Below are 17,370 nucleotides of genomic sequence, written 5' to 3'. Positions count from 1 at the left end.
TGGACTTAGTTGTTGCTAAAATGGTTATGACTTCAAGGGATGTTGGAATGAGCTGTATGTATGTGAAGGACATGCATTTGGGGGGATGGCAGAGGATAGGCCTTTACGGGGTTGAATTGTGTCCTCCCAAAAGATAGGCTGAAATCCCAACCCCAGTACCTCAAAATGTGACCTGATTGGGAAATAGGGTCTTTATAGGTGTATATTAAGATGTAGTTATATGGGAGTAGGCTGGGTCCTTAATCTAAAATGACTGGTGTTCTTACAACAAGAGGAGAAAAGACACAGCTAAAGACACAAAGAAGATGTCCGTGCAATGAGAGAGGCTGAGATTGGAACAATACAATTTCAGGCCAAGGAACACCAAGAATTGCTCGCAAAGACCAGAAGCCAGAGGAGGCAGGGAAGTGTTCCTCCTTACAGGTTCAAGGGAATAATGGCCCTGCTGACACCTTGATTTCAGACTTCTCCCTTCTAGAACTGTGAGAGAATACATTTCTGCTGTACTGTAATACCCAATTTTCTGGTATTTTATTTTTTTAGAATAGCCCTATAACACCACTAATAGTTGGGAAACACGAACCAAAGTTTTAACTGTTTTGAGAATCAGATTACTCTGTGTTCTTTTTTAAAAAGTTTCTACTGCATACTGTAGCCCTCAGAAATATTTGTCTCATTCAGGAGCTCCCCAAAAATCAGAAAAACAAGAGGAGCTGTTTTTCTGACAGGATTTTGTGTCCTACAGGAATCAGCAAAACTAAGGGGTTCTGTGGGACTCAATTCAGTTAGTCAATTGCTTCTTCTGAACCAGATCAAATTCTCTCAACAGTTTCTCCTTTGTAAGTAGAATTTTTTCTAGGAAAAGGTGGTATAGATAAATATTATGTTCATCTAATTTTAAAGAGTTGACAAAGGATAACATTTTTATATAATATTTGCACTAGGACACAACATTAGCAAAGGGGTAATATGCCACTCAGTATAAATGTGGAATGCAAGTATGAATCTATACATAAAATATACATACCTGGTTTCTCTTCCTTTTTTACTTGTGGCTCTAAAAATATAGGTGAACATTAATAATGATTATATAAAGATATTTTTTCTGTACTCATGCATATTTCTTTTTATATATTATTCATTGTTTTTAATCTGCCATATTAGTTTTCTTCTTTTAATAAATGCAGTAAATTGATACAAACAGACAAATAAAGGTTCTCATTATCAATAACAGTAAGAATTATTTTGAGATAAAATGAAAATATTAATTGAGAATTTTATGAGAAGTTAACAAAAGGTATTGTTTTATACCTTCAGTGAACAAAGGTTGAAGGAAAATTTTAACACAGCATATTCTCAGAAACACAAAGGATATTAGAAATACAAAAGATATTAGAAATATGAGGATTTTAAGCACATTGTCTACACAAAATAGTTAAGCTTTTGGCTTTAAGCAAAATACTCAACTATGAAATCAGGGGATGAGTAAAGCATGCATTTAAGATTTATGTTATTTATTTATTTTTTGGCATGCACATAACATACGTGGAGTCCTGGGCTTGACTTCTTTGCCTAGAAAAAGTTTAAAAATGATTAAAGACCAGGTCAGTAAATTGTTATTGAATTGACATTGAGTATGATAGAATATTCTGTATTTGAAAATCAAAATAAAACAATAAACTCCAACTATTTTTCTTTATTTAAATTCTACAGGATATGTAATTTAATGTCTATACAAAATCACTAATTAAAAAATCATTTTTGAATAATAAAACTCTTAGTTTAATTTTATTGCACCATTAAAAATAATTTGCTTGCAAACTCTTGTGTTCAATGTTAACTTTTAAATCTAATATTAAAATAGAACACAATTTTATTTTGAGAAATTACTTCTAATCCTTTAATATTGAAGATAAAAATATAAGACATACTATTTTCTTTTCCATTAATATTACCAATGTTATCTGTCCCAGTATAATATATTAAAAATGATTGCTACTGAATTTGAAACAGATGAATAGAAATAGATGCTTTTATTGCTTGTTGGATCCCTAGTAAGGATTGGCATTGGCATGAAAGACAAGATAGTGGTGCCTGGGTGGCTCAGTGGGTTAAGCCTCTACCTTTGGCTCAGGTCATGATCTCAGGGTCCTGGGATGGAGCCCCGGATTGGGTTCTCTGCTCAGCAGGGAGCCTGCTTCCCTCTCTCCCTCTCCCTGCCTCTCTGCCTACTTGTGATTTCTCGCTCTGTCAAATAAATAAATAAAATCTTAAAAAAAAAAAAGACCAGATAGTGTATATTTTTAACTTTAGGCCGTATGATTTCTTTCACAACTATTCAGCTCTGCTGTTGTAACACAGAAGCAACCATCAAAAATATGTAAATGAATAGGCATGGCTGTGTTCCGATAACACTTTATTTACAGAAAAGATTGGTGGTCAGTCTATAAGCTGTTGTTTGTCAACCTCTGCCATCTCCATAGTCAGTTTTAATTTTCTTTATTTTTTTATCTCAACAAAGATTTCAACAGTAAACAAAAGCATCTTCCTTCCATCTATATTCCTTTATAAATATCATCCAGTACCTTTCCATCATTGTTCAACTCAGCTTTTTGGAAATGTCATCTTTATTTGCTTTTTCTACTTCCTGACCCTCATTTAATTAATTCTCTAATATCTAACTTCAATTTCCACCATTTTATTTATCAGGTCTATCTGGTCATCAGTTCTGCCCCCACCCCAGCCCCCGACTGCCCAACTTGCCAATACCAATAGATAAACTAACTTCATCAATCACTTTTTCCTTTTTAAATTCCTATTCACTTGACTACTTCTGATTAGTCCTCACACTTAAAACTATAGACTAGCAGACAAAATGTGTAAAACACTGGCTTTAAAGATATTGGACATAAACAACAAAGGACAGTGATTTTTAAGTGATGAGAAAAAATGAGGTATGTCCTATGATTGTTCCAGCTCCAGCTTAATGCCTTAAGAGAATTATAAAGCTTTAGTGGAATGGAGCTAAATTGATGAGATGGAGCTGGGAGTCTGGAAAGGCCATATATGTATATATTATACATATATGTATGTGTGTGTATATATATATATATATATATAGTAACCAACCCTGAGGGTACCTGAGTGGCTCAGTCAGTTAAATGTCTGCCTTTGGCTCAGGTCATGATCTCAGGGGCCTGGGAACCAGTCCCATGTTGGGTTCCCTGCTCTGTGGGGAGTCTGTTTCTCCTTCTGCCCCTCCCCACTCTTCATGATCTCTAATTAAACAGCTTCGTGGAAGTAAATAGTTGTCCAGTATTTATCACAACCTGATTGTAGGAATGAGTAGAACTTATAAGTGAAGATTTTCTTAATTTGGCTTGGCTTCAAGGGCATAATTGAACAACCTTATATTTGCACACAATTTCTGTGTGTTTGTGATTTTAATGTAATTGTGCTTTTATGCTTGCATTTAGGCAGAGTACATTGCTGTACACTTGAGCCACACTGATTAGGCCCAAAATAACAGTTCTCTTATTAGAGTGTGCTTGGTATAGTATAATTGGTCCATAGGAGAGCAGAGGGTGGAATCCTGTAAAAACTGTTACATATTTATGGTAGGGATTTTTTTAAAGATGCTATTTATTTCATTATACTACATTATACTATTTTTTCCCCCTGAGAACACATAAAACAAATTTATCTCAGGTAATAGTACCAGGAATTGCTATGCCAGGAATTCTCCTTAAAAACTTATTTATGTTTTAAAACATTGTGAATTTTATAATTGATTGCAATTTTTATCCTTGCCTGAGTACTAGAAAGCTGAGAGGTGGATTGTTATGCCAAGTCCAAGGAAGTATGTAATAATTTAACATGCATTTTGTGTTCTAATGTGATTCCTGAATTCATACACTTTCCTAACTTCATTTTTCTTGACTCATTTATCTATCTTTTTTACCTTTTCCTGTTCTCATTAATTATTTCATTAATTTACCTAATGAAAAAACTGTAATTGAGTGCATACTATGTAATCATAGTTTGACCAATATCACAACAATTCCCATATTCCTGAACTCCTGGCAACTGCCATCTACTTTCTACTTAAATGAGTTCAGCTTTTTCATATTTCATATGTAAGTGAGAATATATAATATTTGTCTTTTGCATTTTTCATGTATAAACTTTATTATATTGAGGTACATTCCTTCTATACCCAACTCATTGATAGATTTTTTTTTTAAGATTCTATTTATTTATTTGACAGACAGAGATCACAAGTAGGCAGAGAGGTAGGCAGAGAAAGAGGGGAAGCAGGCTCCCCACCAAGCAGAGAGCCCTATGTGGGGCTCGATCCCAGGACCCTGGGATCATGACCTGAGCTGAAGGCAGAGCTTTAACCCACTGAGCCACCCAGGCACTCCTTGTTGATAGATTTTATCATGAAAGATATTAAATTTTGTTGAATGCTTTTCCTGCATCTATTGAGATAATTATATAATTTTCATTTTTCATTCTATTATTATAGTTTACCACATTTATTTATTTGTGTATATTGAACCACTTTGCATCCCAGGGACAAATCCCACCTCCTCATGGTGTATAATCCTTTTAATGTGCTGTTGAATTCAGTTTGCTAGTACTTTGTTGAGAATTTTTGAATTATATTCATCAATGTTATTGACCTATAGTTTTCTTTTCTTAGAGTGTCCTTATCTGACTTTGATATTGGGATAATATTAGCCTCATAAGATGAATGGGAGTTTTCCCTCCTTTCAATCTATTTGTAAAAGTTTGAGAAGGATTTTCAATAATCTTTAAAGGTTTGATAGAATTTATCAGTGAAACCACTTGATCCTGAGCCTTTCCTTGTCGGGAGGTTTTTGATTATTGATTCAACCTCCTTGTTATTGGTCTGTTCAGATTCTCTGTTTCTTCATGATTCAGTTTTGGTGGTATGCATGTAGGTATTTATCTACGTTTCCTAGTTGTTCAATTTACTGACATATAATTATTTATAGTAGTCTCATAAGATTCTTTGTATTTCTATGGTATCAGAAAAATGTCAGTATTTCTATGGTATCAGAAAAATGTCAGCTCTTTCATTTATAATTTTATTTGTATCCTGTCCATTTTTTCTTGGGAAAGATTTGTCAATTTTGTTTACCTTTTCAAAGAATCAACTCTTGGGTTTGTTCATTTTTCCCTATTGTTTTTCTATTCTCTATTTCATTTATTTCTATTCTAATCTTTATTACATCTTTCCTTCTGGTAACCTTATGATTAGTTTATCCCTTTATTTCTGGTTTCTTGAGGTCAAAGTTAGGTTGTTTACTTGTGATCTTTCTTTTTTCTTAATGTAGATGTTTATGTCTATAAACTTCCCTCCTAGAACTGCTTTTGCTGCATCCCACACATTTTGGTTTAAGTGTTGTGTTTCCATTTATATGAACTTCCAGTTCATTTGTTTCAAGATTTTTTTTATTTCCTTTTTAATATCTTCTTTGTTCCATTGGTTGTTCAGGAGTGTGCTGTTTAATTCTACACATCTGTGAATATTCCAGTTTTCCTCCTGTTGTTGTTTCCTAGTTTCATACCATTGTGGTTGGAAAAGACACTTGGTATGATTTCAATCTTCTTACCTTTTCTAAGAATTGTTTTTTGACCTAACATGACCTATCATGGAGAATGAACTTGAGAAGAATGTATAATCTGCTGCTGTTGAGTGGAATGTTTTCTATATGTCTATTAGGAGCATTTGGTTTAAGACACATTTGACATTCAATGTCTTCATATTGGTTTTCTCTCTAGATTATTTATTCATTGTTGAAAGTGGAATATTGAAGTCCTCTACTAGTATTACATTGTTGTCTATTTCTCCTTTCAATTCTTTTAGTATTTGTTTAATATATTTTGTTGCTGCTATGTTGGATGCATACATGTTTACAATTGTTTTATCCCCTTCATAAATGACACATTTATCATTATATAATAGCCTTCTTGTCTTTCTTATAGTTTTTCTTAGTCTATTTTGACAAAGCATACCTACCTTTTGTCTCTTTTGGTTTCCATGTGTTTGAAATATCTTTTTCCCCTCCTACATTTTGAGCTTATCTGTGTGCTTAATGCTGAAGTGAGTCTCTTGTTGGCAGGCAGCATATATATTCCTTTGAATAAAGAATTTAATCCACTTCCATTTAAAGTAATTATTGATAGGTAAGGACTTAGGAATGCCATATTTTTGCTTTCTCTTTTTTTTGTATTTCCTTTGTTCCTTTCTTGTTTGCTACCATTCTTTCTGAATTAATGATTTTCTATAGTGATACGCTTTGATTCCCTTATATTTATCGTCTCAGGTATTTCATGTAGTGTTTTGCTTTGTGGTTACCATGGGGTTTCCATAAAATATCTTATAAATATAAGGGTCTTTTTAAAAGTGATAAAAGCTTGCCTGCAATGGCATATAAAAATTCTCCCTTTTTATTCCCCATCCCCATATTTTATGTTTTTGTTGTCACAATTTACCTTTTTTATATTGTTTGTCCCTTAAGAACTTATTATAGCTATAGCTATTTTAATACTTCTATCCTTAAACTATTTGATATAGTTACTTTTACCAGTATGTTTTATATTTTCATGTTCCTAATTAGCATCCTTAATTTCAGCTTAAATTCCTCTTTTCAGCATTTCTTGCAAAGCAGGCTTAGTGGAGATAAACTCCCTCAGTTTGCTTTTTATTTTATTTTTTTTAATTGGAAAGTCTTTATCTCGTCTTCATTTCTGAAAGACAACTTTGCCAGGCAAAATGTAAGTGGTTGGCAGTGGTTTTTCTGTTAGCACTTTGAATATATTATCTCACTCTCTCCTGGCCTGCAAGATTTCTGCAGAGAAATCTGCTGATAGATATAGAGGGGTTCTCTTATATGTAATTTTTTTCTCTTTTTCCGCTTTTAAAATTCTCTTTATCTTTGATTTCAGACAGTTGCCTTATAATGTGCCTTGGAGAAGATCCTTTTGGGTGGAAATTGGTCTGACCTATTAGCTTCATGAACTTAAATGCCCAAATGTCTTCCCAGATTGAGAATATTTTCAGCCATTATTTCTTTAAATAAACTTTGTCCTTCTCCCACTCTTCTCCTGAGACTCCAGTAATGCATAGATTGTTGTTGTTGTTTTTTTAATAGTATTCCACAATTCACATGGGCTTTCACTGTCTTTCATTCTTATTTCTTTTTGCTCCCCTGAATGGATGATTGCAAATGACTTGTTTTCTAATTCACGAATTCCTTCTGTTTGGTCAAACCTGTTATTGAAGCTCTGTATTGTATGCTTCAGTTTAGTCACTGCATTCTTCAACTCCAGGATTTCTGTTTGTTTTATGATGGTTTTTATTTCTTTTTTGAACTTCTCCTTTTGTTCCTGTATTGTATTCTTAATTTCATTTAGTTGTCTCTGTAATTTGTTGTGGTTCACTGAATTTCTTTAAGAGAATTGTTCTAAATTCTTTGTCAGGTGGTTCCTTAGGGTCAGTCATGGAAGTTTCATAAATTTCTTTTGGTGGTGTCATATTCCATTGATTATTCATGATCCTTCTGCCTCTATGTTGGTATGTGCATATTTGAGCAAGGAGCTACCTCTTTCAGTATTTACAGACTGGCTTCAGCAGGCAAAGCTTCTCACCAGTAAGCTCATCCAGAGATTCTGGGTATGCCATCTCATGGTGTCCGTGGGCAGAATTACTGCTGGAGTCTTTGGGCAGGCAGATCTGGTAGCTGGGTTAGCAGGTGGGCAGGCCTTGCGGTTGGGTCCATTGGGAATAGCCTGGTGCCTGACTATGTGCCAGGGACCACTGGGGTGGGGTTTGGCATCTGAGTCTTGAGGGCTGGCCCAGGGCTGGGATAGTTTAGGAGTCTGGTTTCACAGAAGCCAGCCTAGAGGCTAGGGTCATGTGAGCTGGCCTGGTCCTGGGCAGGGCAGGAGCCTAGGACTTTGGGAGCCAGTCCAAAACCCAAGACCTCAGAAAGCCACCAAAAATGACCTGGTGCTTAGGCAGGGCAGGAGCTTGGGGATATAGAAGGGCTATTGGGCCCTGGGTCTATTGGGTTTGCCTGGCTTGGGATTAGGTTAGGAGTCTTGGTCTATGGGAGCTTGCATAGAGCCTGAGGCTGCAGGTCCCAGCCTATGCAGGGGCAGGCTTGGATCCTGGAGACTGGGGGAGTTGGTTAGTGCTGAGATGGGCCAGCAGCAGATTCATGGGTTCTTCTAGGAATCTTGTGCCTGGGTTGCTGGCTTGAGGCTGTGGGAACTGGCCAGGTCCAGGGTGGTCTGGGTGCCTAGTACCATGGCAGCCACCTGGGACCTTGAGAATCAACCTGGTGCTGGCACAGGACAATGCTGGTGTCTATAGCAAAGCTGAATACTCTCTTCACTCTTCTTCTTCCACAGGGAGGATTTCTCTTTCTGTGCCAAGCTGCCCAGGTATGGAAGAGGGGATGGTATTCCTCATCTGGAATACTTAGCTCTTGTGAAAGTATTTTTGTGTATAGACAGTTTTCAAATTGATGTTTTGAGGAGGGAATTGACACCAGAAATTTCTATACCATCATCTTGCTAATATTATTCCCTCATGTTCTTTTAGCTCTTTTCATGATCTCACATGTTTAGTTAAGAGATGATATTGTATCAGTTTAAAATCTTATGTAGCTTCTCAGGAAAACACATGTGCAGATATATGAATGAATAAAGTACATGTGTATCTATTTGTACATTGTCTAAGCCTATATATTCCCTAAGGTCCATATTTAGACAGCAATAAGTGTAAGGACAGTGTAGATCGTTTGTGGGAGGAGAATTCTATAAGGCAGTGGTTCTCAAACAATAGCATAATCTGGGAACTTATTAGAAATGTACATGCTGAACCCCACCCCTGACCTCCAGAATCATAAACTCTGGGGGTGAGCCCAGCCCTCCAGGTATATCAGACACACGTTGAACTTTGAAGTTGCTGATAACCATGAGTACGTTTGTTAATACTATTCATTTAATAAAATCTATGGCTATTTTTTTTTTGCAATTTTGAGTTCCAGCTAATTGTGTATGTTACATTTCAGTAAATAAGACTTAATTAGAATCAAAGGGAAAGGTTTCAATCCACTGAGACATAAACAAATAAAGCTAAAAAGAGAACATGCTTATGTGTTTTCAACTTTTCAATATATATGACAGTAATATTCTATTCAGATGCTTGCAATTGAGATCTATAAAAGATGTGATATGAAATCAAATTCATATGATGCCAGAATTTTTTTTTATTTTTTTATTATTTTTTTTTATATTTTATTTATTTGACAGAGAGAAATCACACTAGGCAGAGAGGCAGGCAGAGAGAGAGGAGGAAGCAGGCTCCCTGCAGAGCAGAGAGCCCAATGTGGGGCTTGATTCCAGGACCCTGGGATCACGACCTGAGCCGAAGGCAGAGGCTTTAACCCACTGAGCCACCCAGGTGCCCCCAGAATTTTTTATTTTTACAAAGAAAACAAATCATTTTAATTCTGATGTTTTCATGGAGATAGTAACTGGCTCCATATCACAGAATATGTTTCAAATAGTAAGAAGCAATATAACAGGTATCGACATACATGTATTTGTCTATTTATTTACAGGAATTTTAGTTTTCTTATAATTTTATTATGGCTTTTATATTTTTGTATTTTTTCTGTTTCTTGAATTTTATTAAAAATGAATGAAATTATCAATGTAATATTTCCCATTTCTACTTCTACTATGCAGTGACTTTAAAAATATTCAGGGCACCTGGGTAGCTCAGTCATTAAGCAACTGCCTTCGGCTTAGGTCATTGATCCCAGCCTTCTGGGATCGAGTCCCACATTGGGCTCCCTGCTCAGCCAGAAGCCTGGTTCTTCCTCTCCTCCTCCCCTTGCTTGTGTTCCCTCTCTCACTGTCTCTCTCTCTCTCTCTCTCACTGTTAAATAAATAAATAAAATCTTTAAAAAAAAATAAATAAGAATAAAAAATGGTCATATTCAATGAATAAAAGGAAGTAAAAGGGAAAAATGAGTAAAAATATTCTAAAATATAAAACACATGAATGATAAAAAATCAAAGCAGTTTCAAATGACATAAAAAAGTAAATAGCATGTCTATAATTATAAATACTAAGGAATTTTTTAAAGTAACATCTGACAAAAAATAAAATCTTGACCTAGTATAATCAGAAATTCTAAATCTGTAGTGTGCTGGGGCAAGCAATAGATAAGAGGTCTTAAGGGTTGGGTTTGGTTCTCACTCAAATACTCTTTTGCTGTGGAAGCTTGACATGGCCATTTAATTTCCTTGGTTTTTCATTTACAAAAAGAAAAATGGAGAAAGTTAGATTAGATGGTTTCTAAGATCTCATTCAGGTAAAGTGATACAATTATGTTAAGTATGAATTTAAATCTAAATAGTAAATCATTTACAAAGGAGACACAATTTAGATAATCAACTTGAAAAGTTGCGGCATTAATTTCTTCTGAGCTTATTTCTCTTTAGTAAATCTGTTCGCTCAATTCCTAATAAATTTTCTGCTGTTGAAAGCATGTTTAAGTCTAAGGAGAGAAGAACAAACTTTGTTTCTAAGACCGTGCCTCTATTCCAGATATAATGTATCTATTTACACAGCTATTTATTCTTACAGAGCAGAAATTGACCCTGATGTAGATTTACATCTTAACCAGAAAGAACTACCAGACAGGCACTTTACCTTTTCAACTGAGTTGAAGATTAATATCCAAACTTTGTACCATATATATTGAATAAGCAAGCCATTTAGAGGAGCAAGAGAATATCATAACGACACTCATGGAATGCTTGAGCCCGTTCAGTAATCTTATATTTTACTAGAAGTCACTGTTACTCAGCTACATGTATTATGAGATTTTACAGTCTTTTAATTAACAAAATTAAAATGGAAGTTTAAGCATTAAATATATTATAAAACTCTAAAAGGAATTGCTGTCTGACTATATGAATTTGAGTAAACAATCTTCTTTTACTGGTGGACATGTTTACATACAGAGGTGATCTTTTTTTTTTAATCAAATATACTCTATAAAGGTACTTGGCTGAAACAATACCATATTGTCATTCATCTAATGTTTACAAATATATTTTTATATATTTAATGTAAAATTATGTGAAGGTTAGCATCATTTATGTAGTACTATAAATCTGAAAAATAAATTACAAATAATGCTTTGAAAATTGACCCTCAATCTTCTAAAAGCCACTTGGTAAGCAGGAATGGCCTCTGACAATTAGAATGAAATTTCTGGAAGAATTTTTAGTTTATGTTAGGACTGACAGAAATGCAATATGGTGGTAAGAAGTTAAAACATGTTCATGGTGTCCTTTAATTTTAAAAGCAGCAATATTTGACAATATATTGAGACAGAGCTTAGAAAGTTCTTTAAGGTTTATCATATTAAGATCTGTGGTAATATGGCCTCCTAGATACATGAACCCAGTGACATTCATACACAGAAATGACTTTTCCATCTTTATTGGTTTTGCACTGGGCTAAATTTTCTAGGTACCAATTATTTTGTCAACTTTCTTGAGGCTGTATTAAATAAATTTCTATGAAAACTGTTTTGTTTTTCAAGCAGCTACCCTTTAACATTCCATTCACAATCCCTCTGTTATCTTATACTTTGCCTCAAATGAATGGTGAGGGTATCTTCGGGTGGGGGGGGGAGCTCCGACTCCTTGACGTTCAAAGGGATTTAAAATGATGTTGATTTAACAGTTAGTAGCCAATGTTTTGTTTGCACCATGATTAGGTGTGAAAGACTAGAGGAAGTTAATAAAGAACCAGTAGAAAGATAGAGAAAGTTAATCAGAACCATTACTTTGAAGCCTTTTAAAATTTTTGATAGGAAACTTAATATAACACTGACAACACATCATGATTATTCAATTATTCAATCAATTATTCAATCATTCACCTAGCATTTAGTGCAAGCTAAGCACTTCAGTCTGCAAAGAATATTTAGCCTGTAAGGTTTACCTATTAATTGAAAAACTGAATTCTTATGAATGAATTGAATTCTGGTGACAATCATAGTAATTAGATTTGGTTGAGATGCCATGCTAGGTACCTCTCTTTAAGAGCATAGAAAGGATATCAATTCTGAAATTATATATATATATATATATACATATATATATACACACACACACATATATATATTTCAAAAAGTTGGGAGAAAATAGAAGATATAAGGATAAATGGGTTTACTCCACCACTGACTCACATATCAAACTTTCTAAAGAAAAAACCTTTTCTCTTCCAAACACATTCCCTATATTGGTAAATGACACTACATTCCATCTACAGTTCCAAACAGAAGGCTGGAAATCATCCAAAATTCTTCTCCATGCTTTGTTATCCCTATTCAGCTCTTAACAGAGCCCTGTTGATTCCATTTTCTAAATATATCTTGAGTGTACGTCTGCTTGTTCATTTCCTTCTCAGTTTCTGCCTCTGTTAGAGACTCAGATATATCATTTTCATTCTCCATCATATCACCCGATGTTTTTGCCCTCTTCTTGCCACTTTTCACCATACCATGCTTATTTGTCATGTCTCAGATCAGCTGTTGTCTTCCTCTGGAAGCCTTTCCTGATCTCTTTCCAGGAAGAGTTAGATGTTCTTAATCCGTACTCTCAGCATCGTATGAAAACCATCATCTCTGTACATTGTAATTATTTGCAATACTTTGTAATTATTTACTCATTTGTCTTCCACAAATAAATTGCGAAATTCACTAGGCAGGGAGAGCAACGCAACTATCATCTTTGTATTCTTAGTGCTTGTGCATTGTTTCACAGTGTCAACAATAATTGTCTTTAATGAACAAGTGACAACTCTATGTAAATGGAGGGTTACTCTATTAAGTAATGCACGCAACTAAACATACTCCCGCTAATGACTCACTGAAGATGCTGCTAAAACATCTGACATGGATTTGCAAAAAAGAGAGAGTTCTTTTAACTCTGTAGCTCTTCACTGAAACATACCATCAACAGAAATCTTCCATTTTTTTCTCTACATAGGAGATTTTTCAAAATTATGTTGTAATCATCTTGCTTTGGGATATGGGAAAATAAAATATGTCACAGTTTGTGTATGGAATTTTTCATTAATGTTGGTTATAGTTATTTCACCTATGAAAAGGAGAAAATTATACCATGTTTAGGTGTGACTATTGAGCAGTTCTATATATAATATGTATTCCCAATCATTTTCAATTGATTAGCACTATCTGGCTTAAGCATGTTTTAATTATTAAGATTTACTCAACCATATTACCCTAAACACCACTCCATCACATCCTGATACCTTAAATGGGTCCTAGGAAAAAAAGGAGACAATAAGAAATGAACTCCCACCATGCTGAATCCCACAAGTGAGATTCAGTTCTTATTTTAAAAGTCAAGGCATATGGGGTGGGGATGGAGGGTTTGTGAGAAGGAAAGCTCAGCAAAATATCTAAACCTTGATGGTCTAGTCTAAAGTTGTCAAGCATGGCCCCAAAGAAACCATTATATCAGAGCACTTAGGTGGCTCAGTGGGTTAAAGCCTCTGCCTTCGGTTCAGGTCATGATCCTAGCATCCTGGGATCGAGCCCCACATCAGGCTTTCTGCTTGGCGGGGAGCCTGCTTCCTCCTCTCTCTCTGCCTACTTGTGATCTCTCTCTGTCAAATAAATAAATAAAATCTTAAAAAAAAAAAAACCATTATATCTGCCATGTTTGTTATTGGTCACATAAATCTCCGTTTCTGAACTTGAGAATATTCTGTTCTGAAACCAGAAATGTGGGAATAAAAGAGACGGTAGTTAATATTATTTCTTTTCTCTTCTTCTACACTCAAATAAATAGTACTATGTTTCTTTCTCAACATGTTTTATGTTATTGAGAGCTAAATTTGAATAGCATATGAAAGAAAAGAAAAACCCCTCATGTTTGTCCACAAGAGGCAACTGAAACATTTTCCCCTCGGAATATGATTCAATTATTAAATATCAACCCTCCTTCAAGCATCTCACAAGTGTGAAACAGTCATCATAGGCTTGAGAAATATTCCCATGTGTGAATGTTTTGTTGATTCACTAAACTGAAAAACCAAAAGAATACTTGATCTAAGAACATAGTTTTGAAAACTGGATGATAAACTGTGTTACAAATAGTAAACAAGCATATCCAGTCATAGGAGAAAGAAAGAAAAAAAAAGATTGAGAATAGGTTCAAATAATTAATAAAATTAGCATATCTTACAATAGCAAAGATGATATAAGCCAAACAATACATTTAACATGAGGGAAGTGACTCATAAATTTTGCAATATTTTGTCAAAGTAACTCACAAATTGGCCTGGAATCAGAGACCTTTCTAATAGAGTTGACTTCTTAACAGGCAAGTGTCTAAGAGGCTTCTGAGTTTTTCTTTTAATTTAGAAGAGCCAGACCATCATCTTCTGTGGCAAGTTATAAAGCCTTCTTTAGTGTATTGCTTTTGCCTCCCCAAAATATCTCAATTCAAGTCTCATTACCTCCTTCCTCATTACCACCTTACCTTCCTCAATTAGTTTTTAGATTGGGTTGCAACTGAGAAGGAGGATTTTCAGTGACAATTTTATAAAAAGGACAAAAAAAGAGCATTGTTTGATTCCCATAAACTACAGAAGGAAGAAAATCATTCTGGGCGAAGGCTGAAAACTAAAAATAGACTTTTGGGGAATTCTAAAACATACACTGTTGAAGAAACCTCTGAAGAAAATGACATATCTAAATAGTGGTTAATAACTCTTTGTTTATACTAATGCATAAATACAGTTTAGCAATTTTAAATGAAACCATCTCAGAGTCAACAGTCTCTCAAGGACTGAGGGTTTTGGAGGGGAGGGGGTCGGGGGGGTTGGATGAACCTGGTGGTGGGTATTATGGAGGGCACATATTACATGGAGCACTGGGTGTGGTGCGTAAACAATGAATTTTGGAACACTGGAAAAGACTTAAATAAAATAAAAAATAAATACGTGAAACCATCTTCTTCTTCTTTTTTTTTTTTTCTCTCTTAATAAAGAGAACTTCCTTAGGAACGACACAGCATGTTTCAGCTGAGAAAAACTGTACCTGTCATAGACTGATTCAGAAGCAACTAATGGGACTATGCTTGATTGATTGAATTGACTAAGAAATATTACATCCCCAGTCTCCAGAAGATAGAGTTTTTGTAAACAATTCAAGACATAGTACTCAAGTCACCATTAAAAATAGGAAAAAAGAGAAGATTTTAGTACAGAAGTGGTTAATCAAAAGTTAAGCATGACAAAGGTTATATCTTTTTTTCCCACAAAACAAAATTTTCTTTCATTTTGGTAAGCCATAAAGCCAATGATTTCTGTCTCAGATTTTGAAAGACTGTACTAAATTTTAATTCTGGAAACTTGCTGTCTCCTGTACTTAGGAGACTAATTTAAGATAACATGTTAAATATTTATTTTGTGCCCAGACCATGCAAAACATTTTAAATGAAATATTTTAACATTTATAGTAAACCTCATAAGGTCAGTTTATCCATTTAGCAAATTAGGAAACAGGCTTCCAGATCCATTTGACTGTATAACTAAAATTCTTACTCATCTGTTCTTTCAAAAACATTCACTGAGCTCTTATTATGTGCCAGGAACTGTTTGAGGCAGAGGAAATACATGAAACAAACTAAAAACCAACCAGCCCTAAGGAACATATAGTACACTGCCCTGCTTTATTGTTAGTATCATCTAGAATTGTTGTCTAAGAATGACTTAAGGCTTTTAATTCAAAATAGAAGGCTTATAATTCAAAACAACTTCAAATGTTGTATTTTGGGTTTTCTGTTGTTGTTCTCCACCCACCTCCTTCTCCTGCTTCCCCTATCATCTCCATTATTCTGAGAATAGGATGGTAATAGCATACTTGAGGTTCTACATTTGGCAGTGAACTGTATCAAGGATATGTTGGCAAGAGGAAGGTATGCTACATTTTAGGTTACTTAGAAGTCGAAGAGGACAATTTGCGACACTGGAAGTCTTTTGTTCAAGTGCAGTGTGTGAATGAGGTTATTGACATGTTGAAAGAAGTCAGGTTCTTCTATGAATTTTCTAACCTGGGGTAACCTTTGATCCTTATATTAGCTTCCTTGCCTCTAACTTTGGCAAAATAATGTATCCTAAGTCATAAGATCATCATGACATCAAATTATGTTTTATGTATGTGAATAAATCCTTTTGGTTATTTAATCACTCCACCAGTATTAGTTATTTTTTCATTTTCCAAGATTTGAATTAGAAGGTATTTAATAAATGTCCTTGAGCATAGTAAAAAATCATTACAGTTTTCTTGATTCATTGTTTCTTTTCAGTAATAAACCCTCCCAGCATATTATAATGACACATAACTGTTGACTACACAAAAAACATTAGTCTATGATAGAAGTGGTGGTTGACTTGCTGTCTTAAAGATTTACATGAGTCTGTAGGGATACTTATGAACTATTTATCACCACTGTCACTTGCTAGCAATTACTCAATTTTCCATATTAGTGTAATTTCAATACAATTTTTATCCTGAAAGAGAATGAGGACCCCTGCCTCCAAAATTACATTAGAGTTTTCAGTCTTCTTATTTATGCAAAAAAAAAAAATGAAATTTTAAGATAGCAATGTCTGGTTATAAATAAATTATACATGTTAGCTTATCTTTACTGTTCTAATTGCAACACAACTGAACATTATCTCCAGTCTTTCTCATTTTGTTTTTTTCTTTTTTTTAATTCATGTTGTCACTCATTTTTTAAAAATTCTATTATCTTTGCTCTACTGCTCCCGCAAATCTTTTAAGTAAGTGTAAGACATAATTTCTCACTGTGCGTTTGGATGAACACCGCTATTATATTATAGAAAAGATATCATGGTTGAATAAATTTGAAAAACATTGGGTAAAAAAAGGCTCATCTGGTTTCTTTACTATCAGATTTCCCTAATGTGTTCATATATATGATAAACTCTAAGCATTTTTTCCAGACTTACTTAACCTCAAAATTCTTTCATGTACCAATAATTATAACTAGTCTTCTATGCAAAACACTGCCAAACACAGTGCAAGAAATAGCTTACTTAAACCGAAGGGCATCCTCTCACTCTTTATATTTACAAAGAAAAACTTCACACCGATAATGTTATTGATGTATACTCTTAGCTGAACTGTAAGCAATTATATGGTTTTTAAGAAGAAGGATTTATTTCAAGGTTTTAAAATTAGAAGT

General features: G+C 34.4%; 1 protein-coding gene across 1 annotated transcript in view; it reads right to left on the bottom strand.

Annotated features, from left to right (window-relative positions):
- The window catches only part of TRDN (triadin), a 384,176-nt gene that overhangs the window by 51,449 nt on the left and 315,357 nt on the right, over positions 1 to 17,370 (bottom strand). The window contains exons 25-26 of the mRNA XM_046006499.1: positions 1,546 to 1,572; positions 1,028 to 1,057 (exon numbers count right to left, since the gene is read on the bottom strand). Coding sequence (XP_045862455.1) covers positions 1,028 to 1,057; positions 1,546 to 1,572 — 57 coding nt within the window. The remainder of the gene's footprint in view (positions 1 to 1,027; positions 1,058 to 1,545; positions 1,573 to 17,370) is intronic.

This window comes from Meles meles, chromosome 5 (genome assembly GCF_922984935.1).
Source record: "Meles meles chromosome 5, mMelMel3.1 paternal haplotype, whole genome shotgun sequence".
Lineage (NCBI taxonomy): Eukaryota > Metazoa > Chordata > Mammalia > Carnivora > Mustelidae > Meles > Meles meles.
Note: the sequence above shows the minus strand (reverse complement) of the source record. Positions and strands in the feature narration are given on the sequence as shown.